Source organism: Macadamia integrifolia, unplaced genomic scaffold (assembly GCF_013358625.1).
Source record: "Macadamia integrifolia cultivar HAES 741 unplaced genomic scaffold, SCU_Mint_v3 scaffold_15A, whole genome shotgun sequence".
Taxonomy (NCBI): Eukaryota; Viridiplantae; Streptophyta; class Magnoliopsida; order Proteales; family Proteaceae; genus Macadamia; species Macadamia integrifolia.
In genome coordinates, this window is record NW_024870627.1 from 322766 (window position 1) to 337650 (window position 14885).

The 14885-nt window shown below is 37.7% G+C and overlaps 1 protein-coding gene across 1 annotated transcript; it reads left to right on the forward strand.

Moving 5' to 3' along the window:
* Positions 1-12409: 12409 nt before the first annotated feature.
* LOC122070950 (chaperone protein dnaJ 11, chloroplastic-like) lies at positions 12410-13364 on the forward strand. The gene has a single exon (XM_042635198.1). It carries the CDS (start codon positions 12489-12491, stop codon positions 13005-13007), a length of 519 nt encoding a protein of 172 aa, XP_042491132.1. The 5' UTR covers positions 12410-12488; the 3' UTR covers positions 13008-13364.
* Positions 13365-14885: the final 1521 nt, after the last annotated feature.

Here is a 14885-nt window from a genome sequence, read left to right on the forward strand (position 1 = left end):
AAAAAAAGTTTGTAAGGCCCTTCCACACACACACACACACACATATTCTGGTACATACACACACACATATTCTGATTCTGATATAGATGACTTGAACAGTTAATCTGTTTGAGTTTTTTATGGTCAGATTGAAGCTGTGTTAGGATTTTGTGTGCAGATAATGTTGTTCTATGCTATTTTACATTGTTTGTTTTATCAGCTTGTCCTATTGAATATCGACTTGCATGCTTTTATGGACAGAGATGACATCTTTCAGTTACATTTACTTTTGCATAGTTTAGAGCCCCATTTTGTGCATCTTGCTTATATAACTCATCTGCCATTTAACTCCATTTGAATGAGTAATTACTGATTGAACTATAGATGGAATCCATCTAATGATGTCATCAGTGCTAGGAACTATTGCTGCTACCAATCTACCACTCACCAAGGAACGGGAATACCTGTTTGACACAGATTTTCCTTACCAAAGGTCTGAAATATATGCATGGTTAAATTATTTATATTTGTTTTGATTGATTATTTGTCATGGAAATATCACTGTTACTGGCGTATAGTCGCACTATCTGACCAGACTGACTTTTGGTCTACTTAGGTTGTATCCTATCGATGGTTTTTCATGATCCTCCAAGCACAAAAAATTGCCCCAAAAACAATCCTATAATTGAGAGAATACCCGTCTGCGTTCCTCATGCCTGGACAGAGACCCTGGTTTGGGTGGGTTGGGGGGGGGGTGGAGGGGATGTCTTTTCACAGCCCCTGAAACCAGGGTGCTGTGTCTAGGCATGGAGAACGTAAAAAGAGAGGAGTGTAAAAGGATCAACTCTCCTGTCTTTACCGCTCACATGAAGGTGCTTCTTTCCGGCCCCTTTTCTTCTCTTATAGCTCACACCCATGTGTGGTTTAACGTAAGGTACTCACTGGTGGTGAATGGTGATAGCCTGATAGGTATGTACTGTACTATGTGGTGATAGGTAATGTAAGACCAATTCCACTAGTGGAAGCCCAAAAGTGGCTACTCCTGAAGAGTGCCACCCCAGAAAGTGATCAACCCTTTGGCCTTCATTGTTCTCTCCTATCTGGGTATCTGTTTCTTTGTATGCGTCTTTTCCTTTAACTTCCCTAATTTTTCTTAGTACTCTGGCCTGAACGGATGCATTCCAAATACTAGCAAATGCGTCACAATTTCTATGTGGCCATGAAAATTGAACTAATATTTCTTCTAACAAGTCCCATGACATCGTATTATTAACTGTAAGGATATGATCTAATACGGCAGTTCTGGAGAACTGAATTAGAGGTGGGGATTGTTTAACCCAGATAAAGGCGAATTGAAGTATGGTTTAGTAGATACCAGTGATGTTTCATTATGTGATCTTCCTGTCTACATTCATGGAGGTCACTAATGGTTTGAGTTGAGACACGTTCCATACTTTCTGATTTACATATTTATACATTGATTTGCATATGCCTAAGTATCAAAGATTGCTTATTAGCTCAACCAATTTGGGTTGTTGAACAATTTCTCAACTATTATTTTTGCAAAATTTTCAAGCATTTGGTATGGCTTCAGGGTATGGATGGAATCACTCCTGAGAATCATTAGTCACAGAATCACTTAACTGAAGAACTTATCCTTGCGGTGTGTGTGTGTGGACAAAGCAGATTGTGGAATTTAAATAGCTTCTTCTTGACCGTCCCTTTTTTTGCCTTATTTCTATATAAGAAAATACAAGTATATAATTTTAAGAATGCCTTGTTTGTGGTACAGTAAAGCTTACAAAGTATAATACTATAGTGACTGCCAAAAAGATGCCACTTCCGCACTTGGCAGCACAGAAAGTTGGGATTGGTTTTGTGGTAGAAGAAACCTGCTACTACTAGTTGTTTTCCTTCTCCTTCAGCCATTACTACGAGGCTTTGACCTAGCATCCATGGAAAGAGATGATGATAAACACATTTCCAATCCTAGCCTTGTTTCATTGGAGAAGAAAACTAAACACTTACAAATGAAAGGAAGGGACATTACTTGTTCTGGATTGGATTTGATGTGCTTGGAGGTATAGTCCGGAAGCTTTCTTTCACCTGCTTCATGGGCTGCTTCATCATTCCTGCCTGCAAGTCCTCCTTGGCTTGGGGATGCATGTTTGAAGATTTTGGTCGAAATGGAAGAACTCTCGCTTGGCCTAATTGGGTGGCCTCTATAGAAAACAGTAGTGTCAATGCAAGGATAACTACCCATGACCTAAGGTACAGATCCATCATTATCCTCTTGCTCTCTTTTTCTGCTCTGATTTAGATGATTGATGAGGGTCACATGTGTTTGATTTATACTCTCTCTCTCTCTCTCTCTCTCTCTCTAACACACAAACACAAACATACTGACACTGTGGGTCAATGTGATGCATTATTTGACTGTTCCCAGTTCTGAAAATCTCTAACTTGGTTAATTTTGAACCTATAGTTTCAGAGGAGTCATGTGATTCAACATGACTTTACTGGGTATTCCTAGATAGAAATTTCTTAAATCTCCAGCTGTTTGATTAGGTTGTAATAACAAATTTTAACCCCTCTCAGACTGAACATGCATAGGCTTCTGCAGCTGCCGCTGCAGCTGCACACATCCCTATGGAGTGGGAGCCCGGGAGTTGCTCCGACCATAGAGAAGGAAAGAAAGAATCCAATGAAAAAACATGAAACGAATATCTTTTTCCAAATCTTTACACAGTTTCCTTTATTAAGATCAAATGATTTGGGATTTGTTGGCTTGACTAAATGAATCTATTTTTATTGGGTTATGGGAAAATGAACTACTTAGATGACCAAAACAATCTCCATCTTTCCGTATTGAAATTTGTAACTTGACTTAAATAATAGGACATTTGCAATCTCTATAACAGTCTAAGGTCAAAGTATTATTCTTTATTCGCTTTTCACATTTAAACCTGTCAGCCAACAGTCTTTGTTCCCATCTAATGCAACGTGAGAGAGGTGTTGAATCTATTGGATCTGCCTTTCTAAAAAATTTGAACCCCATCCCCCTGGTTGGGCAAGCCTAGCTTTTCTAAAGCTAGTGGTTTCAAAACCAATGGTACTGTAGGACACATGGGCATGGTTGTCTTTGTCATGAAATAGAAAGGGGAAAGAGAGAGTGACACAAATCTAGACTGCTTGGCGGTATATTAATCAATAAACACAGATTTTTTCTATGGATTTCAACATTTGATTAATCTAGAGATCATAAGGACTAGAAAAACACCTCCCAAGAGCAATTGTTGAGTAAGAATGTAGCTTAATTCTCTCAAAATATAAGGTTCAATACCCTAATCTCATAACAGGAGAGAGAGAACACCGTAACATACCAAGGGAGAGAAAATTTTCTTATGTTGGAAATAGTCTCTCTTCTCTCCTTCTGTTTGTTAAGTTTTCTTGTTTGAATGAATATTTGTTTTTGAGATAACTATGATTGTAGATAAGAACACCAAAATAGGATATAACATTTAAGCCCTCAAGTTATAGTTTTATTATGATTTAATCTTCCATTGTATAATACCAAACAATAAACCTATTCACATGAAATTAATTACTTTCACCACCTTAGTCCTTTGGGTCATATGTTGGTAATCTTATCCATCGATTAGACTCCAAAAGTTCCTAAAACCTTTGAAAATAATTAATAAAAAATAAGATTTAAAATTATTTTACAAATAATTTACAATCATGCCATATGACTCAAATTTTTTTGTCTAATCGTACGATCAGATATACAAGTCATAAACTTATGTTGTTGATCCGCTCTTGTATTCTTGACCTAAAACCAAAACCCATCTCAAAACATGGAAACAATGCCAAAAGCACCAATGACAATAGGAAGAATAACAAGAGTCAAAATGGGTTATCCGATCTTGAATGGAATTAGGGATATCAAATTACTAATATAGGTAGAGTAGCGTTAGGTAATGACATTACCTTTATCCTCCCCATGTAGATGAGGGGAGTCCTTTCTTCTCCAACAACCATTTGAATTGAGAGGAATCCTTTTTGAAGTATCTCTTCTTCTTGCATAAGAAACAATTAAGTTCCTTATTGCCTCCATTCTTCATAGGCATATCATATCTTGGGTTTTCACTTTCCATTGCCTTATCAGAGCTCACATATTGGTCATCGATTGCCTTTATGTAATCTTTAACTTTGTTAATTTTAGCTCGTTAATTTTCAGCTATAAATCAAAGCTCATTACAGCTTGCCTTTGGGCTAAAGTTCTAAGTTTCAATGGTTGCATCTTAATCAATAAGAATATAACGCATTGCATCCAAAAATATAGATAAAAAAATTATGTACTCGGGGGCTAAAATAATCTCCCCATCTGAATTTTTATCACCGTATTTTCTTCCAACTTGTATGCATGGAAATAGCTACTTCCTTGTGGGGATTTATCCATTCCCATGCTTTGGTTGTAAAAACTTATACTTATTTTATTTATTCACAAAAGATTTTATGTATCTAAATCCTTACGGACTTTAGGACAATGTGATAATTTCAACTCATTTTGGTGGAAATCTTGTGAATAAATTGTATCAAGAATCCAAGAATGTACTTGACTATCATTAAATATTCTTTATGTGACATATGTGTTTGGTTACGTAATTTGTTAGAGTTTTATTTCGGATTTGGCAATGAGTCCATAGAGAGTGTTTCTGTTGAATCCTATTATTTTTAAGATTATTTGGAAAACTGTTTGGTTACCTATCCTGATTTTTGTGATTCTTTTGAATCACCACTTAACATGGACTATTTATATGAGGGCTAAAGGATTATGTGTGTCAAATATGAGTTTTGTTAATTACCTTATTTCATAGATGAACCACATTTAGCTTTACTAGGTTTTCAAATGAATTAGTATTTCTAAGTAAAATCAACTAAAAAACCAACCAAACAATTTAAAAAATAAAAAAAGAATGGTGTTTCACAAGAAAAACTTTCTAACGAATTATGTAAGCGTGACATTTTAAATCATCACATGATCCATTTAAACATTATAATGTGGGGAACATGGAGTGCTTTGTGACATTTCCTGCTCCCATGAAGGCACTTGATCCACATGATAAGTTTCCTCGTGACATTTCAAAACTCACAATTTATGTGAAGTTTTTTAATAAACGGAACACATTAAATCACTTGTATCACCATGATAGCACAAAAAAAATACTGTCCTCCAGAACCTTATATAGTTGACCAATGAACCCACAAGTGAGAATAAAGACCCATTTGATGGAACAAAGTCTCACTCACCCAAACAACAAAGAAGTTGTAGGCTTGAAGCCATCCTCTTCCCAGTTTATGAAGATTGGACACAAATCCAGGTTGTGTTGGGCCTAAGGTCAGCACAGCCCATGCTCTTCCGGTCTCCTGATTACAACTTCAACTGAACTTGCTATAGCCCATCATTTTGTTTTTTATGTTACTCATCAGCCTGACAGCCCATAAGTGCCCAAACATTTCATCATCCACAGATGGTTGAATTTAGGGGTCTCAATGGATCAGGTTTGGCTGTAGTCATGCATCCCAGAATTTGGACCTCATTATATGTGTCACACCTCGTTCTTGTTTAGTCCAGCCCCAAACATGACATAGATGGAACTGTACGTCCAGTTTTGGCCCAGTTGTATTGGGCAGTTCGTCCCTTGCACCTAGTTCTGCCATGAATCCCACCTCTGTTGCACTCCATTCCTTTTACCTAAAAGAAAAGAGGCGTAATCGATGCGCGTTAGGTTCAGCAGTAAGATACGAATGTTATGACCTAATAGTCAATCAGTCAAAACAGTCTCTCAACATTCTCGAGGTAAAGTTGCATAATTTTCCTACCAACCCTGAACTATTAGTTATTAGTCCAAATTTCAGTGTTACAAAAACGAAGAAAATACAATTATGTAATCAACGTAACAGTAGTATTAACCCTAGAGTTACGAGAGAACAACTTCAACACCACAAGTAACTGCCAATGTCAAACTAAGCACTAACGGTTGAAATTTGAACCCTTCACTGATTCCCTTCTTTTGAATTTGATTTTGATTTTTTTTTTTTTAATTGTGAATTCTCATAAGGTTATGTTAATTATCTTTTCAAACATCATGAGTCATCAGATGTGAACAGATGCCATTGCAATGGAAGGAAAATATATTATAATAAAAAACAAATTTCAAAAGGGATTCAGGAAGTGATTATATATAAGCAAGTTGAGATGAAGACTTGAAAAAGTGTATCAATTGAGTCAATGTCGTCACTTACTGGTTAAGAGTTAAGACTTAGGAGTGAATGAATTGTGGTTATCTTCCAAGTCGTAGACGTGTCATCCTCCTCCTTATCTTCTCTTTTCCAAGTGGCATTAAAATCCCTCCAAGGATTAGACTTCTTCCTTATCTTTTCCTTTCCAATTGGCATAAGGCGTTCAATTATAATCTCAAATATAAGAGAGAGAGAGAGAGAGAGAGAGAGAGAGAGAGATTCTCTGAAAACTTAACCAAAAAGAAAGACAAGAAAAAGAGGTGTTCTGGGTTTGTTTTCCTTTGGAAGTTGAAAAGGTTAAGCCAGATCAATAATGATTTGGTCCCTCCCTCCCCAGTAAGAGCCAAGATTTCCAAACAGGTTCTCTTCCATTTTTCATCCTTTAATTGGAAAGGAAAGGTAATAATAGTAGTTTTTTTTTTTTTTTTTAATAATAGCATTATTCACGCATGTCGCCCAAGGGTGCCTAGGAGTAAACCTTGGTTACATAAAATCATGCCTAACTTATGTAACAGATCAGTGGTGAGAAGAATCAAATTGAGAATATCTATTAACACACTACTTTTTAATCAGTGGAGTTGTACCTGAACTGTTAATGATTTGATGCACAATGGTTTATGGAATGCATCCATCTCACCTCCAATAGCAAATGCTATTTTCATTCATGTTGTGGGAATTCTTACCACTTTAGCTAGAGATGACATACTCATTATTAAACTAATTGCTTCTTATATTACCAGAACTTGTAATGGCAAACCCAATTTAATACAGTTTAGAAAAGTGTGAAAATTATTGTGGAAACTCTTAATTCCATACAAACTGAAGCATCATTTTAATCTTGAAGGAACCCTTCCTTGTCTTCTTGAAGATATGCCTTCTTGGCTAGGATTTTTTTCCATAGAGCCCATGGACCGTAGAGTGATCTCATAGCTGGGCTGACCTCGAGATGTGTGCCAGGGCCCTCCCAGATGTGGGATCACTCTATGGTCCATGGGCTCTATGGAGAGAATCCGGATCTTTATCGCTTTCCACCTTCACCTCTAATTTTCTTACATTGTCATCAACATTTTTCCAAGTTTCATCTCTTGGTTTCATAGGAGGGAGTGACACTAGGGTTTTATCATCGGGCTGGTTGTGGTCAAAGTTTTAAAACTCGTGATCGGTCTCCACCGATATTGATATGATCTAGGTGATTTTGACTGATTTGATCCAATTTTTGAAACAATACTTGTGGTTCAGTCTCTTCATATATGTAGGAGTAGGACCCCTTTTAGTATTACCCACTTTGAACTCTTGCTCTACAATTACCATAGAGGTATTTTCATGTGGATCCAGTGCCATCACCCCCTTCCCCTCTCGTGTGCATTTTGAGGACGCGATTATTTTCAATAGCCGACCTATTTAGTTAGGATAAGGTTATGTTTATTGTTTTGTTTTAACCTTACTTAATTTACCTGAAATTTTTGTTTTTTTTTTTTAATGAATTAATTCTACCTTTTTTCTTCTCTTTTTTGTGGGTTTACCCGAAAACAAATAAAACCTAAAGAAAATAGTCGGATCTTATAAATTTGGTATGGAAAAAAAATGGGTCTTCTTGTGTTGGCCACTCATGACATATGGTAAAGCTTAAAAGCATTTTAAAACCAAAAAAAAATCTTTATTTTGGACTGTAAAAGCCTTTTGTTATTGAACACTGAAAATTAACAAAAATTCCAATTTCAGCAAGGTCCTGTTTCATCAGAAGTAAAGTAGATGGAAGTAAAAAAAAAGAAGTTTTATAATCATTATTACTAAGAAATTTTGTTTAATTAATTGACCAATAAGATAATTAAATCTAATCATTTAATAGGAAAAAAAAAAAAAAGATTTCATATTTAATTTGTTGTTGAGTTAGTTATACAATTACTTCTAGGGTAAGAGATTGTTGCTTAGTCGCGTGGTCCTTGCACCTACACGGAGCCCAATGATAGTGTGGGCAGGGACATCAAGAAGTATCGGTTGCTTACTTCTGATTGACACCTCGCTTTGTACCCAATAACAAAATTCTCATTACCCGATGGGCAGCCTATTCGACGTCGTAGTTCCTTTCCATGTACCTATTAACCCTACCATACTACCCATATGCACACGAGGTATTACCTCCTGCTTTGACTTTGTATCAAGATGGGGAGTGATCTGGTTATAAGTGGGGCATCAATGTTCTCACTTCTAGAAAGACTTACATTTGGGAGGGGCGACATAAAGAGGTGCTTGCTCCCTTCTCTACAGTGAGATTCTAAGACTCTTTCAAAGCTGGATCTTTAGCCTACCCTTTCTTTGAACCTTGTCAATGATCAAACTTAAAGATATTGACCCTGCATCACGCCACAACTTATAGGGCTAACACATTGTGACTTGCATTACACCTTTAGAAAAAGGAAGAAGAAAGTTTTCCGGAATTTCATGATGTAAAGGGTACAACCCACTATTCACTTCAACAATTCATTCAAATTAAAAGGTTTTAGTAGCTTGTGCCCTTCAACACTTGGGATACCTAGTCGTTGCCTCTCTTACCTTCCTGAATACCAACTTGTATCCTTCCACATTCCTTCTCAAAGCTTAAATGAAACTCTTGTTCCAGGTTTTGGCCACTTAAAAATGAACAAATACACATGGGGTAAGCCCCATTTATTCACAAGTCAGTCTCTCTACCCAACATTTGTTGTTGATAGTTATGGCAGCCCATAGTAGCGAGATGTACCTTAGGGGCCGGGGTCCCAACCTTATCCATAGGGGGAGGAGGTTAATAGATACATTATTTAACCAAATTGTGACTCATCTCTAACCAGATTATGACCCTCTAGAAAAAAAAAAAAAATTTTTTTGGGGGGGGGGGGGAGTGGGCAATTGAACCAGTAAAGAGATTGATAGATGGTGGTGACTGATACCAACACCAATGCCATGAACTAAATCCCTATTAATATCCCCCTCGTGTGCATACCTCAATGCAGTGGTGAAGAAATTACCACAACAATTTATGTTGTCTTACGATTTTTTTATTTTTGTGCTAATATTACTTCATTTCATTTCTAATGTATAGATCGAAAACCTAAGGCTATGTTTGGTTGTTAAGAAATGAATAGAAAAGAAAAAATGTTTCCCTAACAACAAACATAGCCTAAAAGTTGAAACGTTAGCATTTGCTTCATAACGAATTATAAAGATGACCAGGTCATTGGGGAAAAGGCTTACTGGTTTACATAAGAGTAAAGGTTATAAGATTTTCAAAGTGGATCAAGTTTTCATATGAGAATCATTTTCGTATGAGACTGATCTACAAAGATGAAATATACCCAAAGAAAAATCCTGTGGTAAATTTCATCGGTGAGAAGCAGATCGTAAAAAAATAACCTGATCCACAAAGATGAAATCTACCCAAAGAAAAATCCTATGGTCAATTTCGTCAATGATAAGTAAACCGTAAAAAAATAACCTGATCCACAAAGATGAAATCTGCCCAAAGAAAAATCCTGTGGTAAATTTCATCCATAAGAAGCAGACCGTACAAAAATAACTTGATCAACACTCTTAAGACTCTCACGTCCATAAGTTCAGGATAGATTAGGGTCAAGCACCATTCAAAAGGTTCAAATTTCAAAAGTCCAAAAGTCCATAAGTCCAAATGGAAAGTCCAACAGTCCGTGGCTAAGGCTTCAGAATTTTGATAGGTTGATTAAGCTGGAGCTTATCTGTAACAGATGAACCCCCCAGGAAGGGAAGGGATCGGAATAATGCTTTCTAATGGGTCCTACTAACCAGATACCAACACTCGTCGGCTCAGTCTATGAGAGCAATTAGTACCATTGGTATCCAATGTTGGAGCACCCGTGACTCTTTGAGGAAAGTCCAATGGGTGCTCATGCTCCATCCGTCGCGTCACGACTCCGTCACGCATATTGCAGGCTAAGGCTGGGGGTGACTGCGACATTTCCTATCTCTGATTAGAGAGATGAAGATTGCTTGACCCTCCACCTAAATTAAGACTTGAGTTTCCCAAATATCTCTCTCTCTCTCTCTGTCTCTCTCTCTTACTAATTAAGGAGTTGGAGTTATCCTTACTATGAAATATATTATACATTATATTTCTTTGGAAAATAATGTACATACTTCTGATTGCATGCAGCCTTTCACACTTTTTTTTTACACACTTGTTGACACCTTTTCTCCTTGATCACATGGGCATTCTAGGAAAGGAGTTTTGCAAGGCTACATGGCATGGCTCTGCACCAATGCGAGAGCAATTGAAAAACATGTATAGGCATCCAAGGTGAAGGGTAGAGCCAGTGATCATTTCATTGCTTCATGTGACATTAAGTAGGGGGACATTGTCTAGCAACATTCTTTTTCGTGGTCTTTTATACACAAATCTAATAACCTCTCCTATATCTTGCATTCATTGGTTTGGTGTGGGACATGGAAAATTGCATACGTACATGCGACATGTAGATCTTCCCCCACCCCCTCCTCTTCCCTTTTCCGTTTTTCTTTTAACGTATCTTCTCACTCTCTCTACCTACGTTGTTTGGGGTTTGGTTTAACCATAGACTAGGGAGGGAGGAAATGGAAAAAGGAGGGGGAAGAAAATTGCAATGGTGGATGATCTGCAATCACCACTATTGGTGGCACTAGTAATGATGATAATGGTTTTAATGATTCTATTCATTAATAGGAATTCCCTGCCATTTAACCATTATTGAAAATGATGCAAAGAGTGGAAGTAACCAAAGGGAAAAAAAAAATGACTTGGGTTTCAAAAAAATGACTTAATCAAGATGCATGTAAGCTGGCCTAGACATCTTGATTAAAAAAGAAAAATAAAATAAAATAAAATAGTTAAGACGTTTCAAACTACAACAACTATCCAATTCTAGAAATACTTTAAAAACTCTGCATTACAATTAAAAAAAACCTTTTGTTTATATAATTTTGTCATAGTTCAATTACTAGGAAAGGATGATGGTAACTCTATGACACTTTGGGTGTAGCTCCGCTTATCTAAAGGCATCACATATTAACAAACATCTATTACAAGGGTTCAATGTTGCTACATGTAAACAGGATTTATCCTTAGATTTGAATCGTAAAATCAGATTAGTTTGAGAAGATCCTTGTTAAGAAAAAAAAATAAAAAACCTTTTAATAAATGAATTATACAAGTGGCCATGAATGGAATGTTCAATGTGAGTCATATAAAAATCTCTTTCCAGTTTTCCGCGTGGCATAGGAAACCTCGTTTAACATATGACCCAAATCTCTTGCCAGCTTTTTACGTGGCAGAGAAAACTCGTTCCTTTCCAAACAATCATTAATGTTTGAAAGAAGAGCTGGAAGCTACCTGGAATTATTAAAAAAAAAAAAAAAAAAAAAAAAACATTTGCTTAAAGGGTAATGCTATCCATGTCCGACAAATGACCTATGGTGAGTCGGTGACAGAAATCCACATGTGAATCCATACGATTTAAGTGTCAGAAATCAGAACAGAGGAACAGACAGCACTGCATCAGCTCTCTCACGAGGGGATTAAGGAGGGGAGTAAAGACCATGGTTTGTAATTTGAGAAATCGGATCGAATCGGCCTGAATTGGTCAGATTAGATCAAAATTGACCTTGTCCGATTGATGAATCAGTATAGACGTCAAATAATAAGGTAATAAATCGATTTTTCCAATGATAAATAAGGATATTTTATATCCGATACAGGTTGATTCAGATCCTATCAAAATCAAATCAGTATCAATACTGTTTGATCCGAGACGAATTCCGATTTCTTAAACCATGACAGGGACCACTAGGGAAGGAAGGAGTGAAGCTGGGCAGGACAGAAGGCAGACTCAGATTCTCGTCCAGCATAGGACGGGAAAATGGATAGAGATGAAAATTTTAAGGATTTTTTTGCTGAGTCAGCATAAGACCAAAGCGGATAAGAATGTCAAATAATGATGACTCAGCTTTTTAACCCAATACCCAACCGTTGGTTTAACCATAGTTAACTTCCTGTCCGTCTAGTCTCCGCCAGTCCACCTCTTCCATAGTTCCATTCCCAATTCATTCGGAGATCCGACGCGCCTTTTCCTATCCCTATAAATAGGCACAAAGCCTCCTCTCCCTCTCCCTCTCCCTCCACAGCTCTCAAACTGTACACAACTACTGCAACACACTTTCCAATGGTAGCCTTGTCTTCCTCACCTTCTTCTGTGCTTTCTCCTTCCATTAGTTTCCTCGGCCAAAAGCTCCCCTTCCCTTCTGCTCCGGCTTCTGTCAGATTCCGTCCACCTAGCATCGCTGCCACTTACTCCTCCGCAGAGAAGACCAGACCACCGCATCTCTGCTCTTCGAATATGGCTTCTTCGTCATCCCTTTATGAGGTTTTGGGTATACCCATGGGCGCCACTTTTCCGGAGATCAAATCCGCGTATCGGAGATTGGCGCGCGTTTGTCATCCAGATGTGGTGGCGATGGATCGGAAGGATACGTCGACCAATGAGTTCAAGAAGATCTACGCCGCTTATTCCACGCTCTCCGATCCTGAGAAACGCGCCGAATACGACCGCAATCTCTTCAGTCGGCAACGGTTTTATACTTCTCCTTCCTCTTCTGCCTCCTCATATGCGTCAGCGTCATCGTCAATGTCTGGCTTTTCCGGCTATAGTCGCCGGACTTGGGAGACCGATCAGTGCTGGTAGAGAATTGTGCTTCGTCTCTATCTCTTTTAGCTATTAAAACTAATTTGAGATTCGATTCAAGCCAGAAAACAGAGTCGGAAGCCAAGATCAAAACGAAAACAGAGCTCTTCTTTTTAAACCTACGGGAAAGAGCTCTTCTTTGGTGATTCAAAAATTTGTGCTCCATTAATCTGTGTGTTAGGCGCCTGCTGCAATTCAGATTTTTAATTTCTATTGTGTATAAATTACAAAATCTAGAAAGAAAAGAAAGAAGGGATTCATCTATTGATGCAATGTACTGGGTCTTGGACCCATTGTAAATGTAAACGGATATGTTTGGTTCTTTCATTCTCTTTATTAGAAGTTCCGAAGTTAACTTAACTCGCTTCTGCTACTAAGTGATGCCATGAACAGTCCCTGAGTAATGAATGCAGAAATGAAAGGGAGAGAGAAATTTCAGAGTAATTAGTAGAAATATTACTCGAAAATCATCTACTCCAATGGGGAAGAAGGTAGTTCACTCATCACACCAGAGCCTTCAACGGGTCAAAATAAAGATTGGAAATGATGTGTCCATTCAATCAATCTGAGATTCTGAATTCACATTGGAAACGATTTCCGATTCCAATCTGAATTGAGATGAATCGGCAAGAAAAAACCTTGAAAACCTGATCTGGATCGCTTGTATTCATGGTTGGGTTAAAATTTATCCAATCCGGCTTAAGGTTCATAATCTGGGGGATTGATCTGGGTAGCTCTAAATCGGATCAAGATTCAAGACTCGGGATCAGTCTCGATTGATACCGATGAAATTAGGGTGATTCGTTGACCTCGATCCAATTTTTAAAACCATGAATCGATCAATCTGATCCCGGTTCCTAGATCTGTATGTTCCATGAAAGAAGAAGAAGCTAGTTTTCCCTATCCAGATTCCTTCTTGTGGATAAGGTCTTGAGCAGGAGAATCCTTCGGTAGCTTCTGGCCAATCCCTTCAATTTAATTTCTAGCCTTATCTTGTACTCCTTCAATATGAATGTTGATTCCCCGCAGTCTTATCGGCCCCCATACAACTATATATCATATTACGATGTGTTAAGTAAAATTGTATTTGCCAATGTCAGCATGACACGTGGAATTAAGACTAGACGAGAAGGATCAAAATCGAACCAGCCTTAAGGACCAAACAAATATCTAGGGAACAGATTCTGCCAAATCTAAATTCATATACTGACAACTGAGTGATCAAGCTCCTATTTTGTCTAAAATTACTGTCTGCAAACAAATCTGACTTAAACATGTCAAAATCTGATACGCAACAATTATCTCCGCACTCCGTCGGGGAAATCTGTCATAGAAGAAATTTGGTCTGCTGTCCACGGCCTACCCTATTTTTCTCGGCTAAACGACCAGGCAGGGGGTGTGATCATTTGAGAAAGGGATAACCGGAAAAGGGATAAATTTTGATTAGAAAAAAACAAGAAAGGCAAGAAAGAGGAAAGTCCGGAGGAGGAGATGTGAGATCCATCCAGCTCAGGTGGAGGTCGGTGTCGGTTAGTCGGTGATGTAGATTGGGGGAGGGGTTTTGAGACATGAACCATACTAATTATTATTTGTTAGTTATTATTAGCCATATAATTTAAGAGGAAACCTTACTTGTTTAAGTAAATTTCTGAAGTCAATTAATTACAAGTGGGTGCTCCACTAGTCCACCGCTCCCCCAAGGCAATGGAAATGGACTAAGATAACAACAACTGCTTAGTGCAGTTGGTGAGCTGTGGTGTGTATAAAACCCATGCTCACTAGGAGGTCTCGAGTTCGAGTCTCCTAGCTGTTACCTACTTCCCTCCCTACCTATCAAAAAAAAAAAAAAAAAAAAAAAAAAAAAAAAAAAAAAAAAAA

What these genes read in the sequence shown, in the direction of transcription:
- LOC122070950 (XM_042635198.1), top strand. Translation starts at nt 12,489, where the DNA reads ATGGTAGCCTTGTCTTCCTCACCTTCTTCTGTGCTTTCTCCTTCCATT.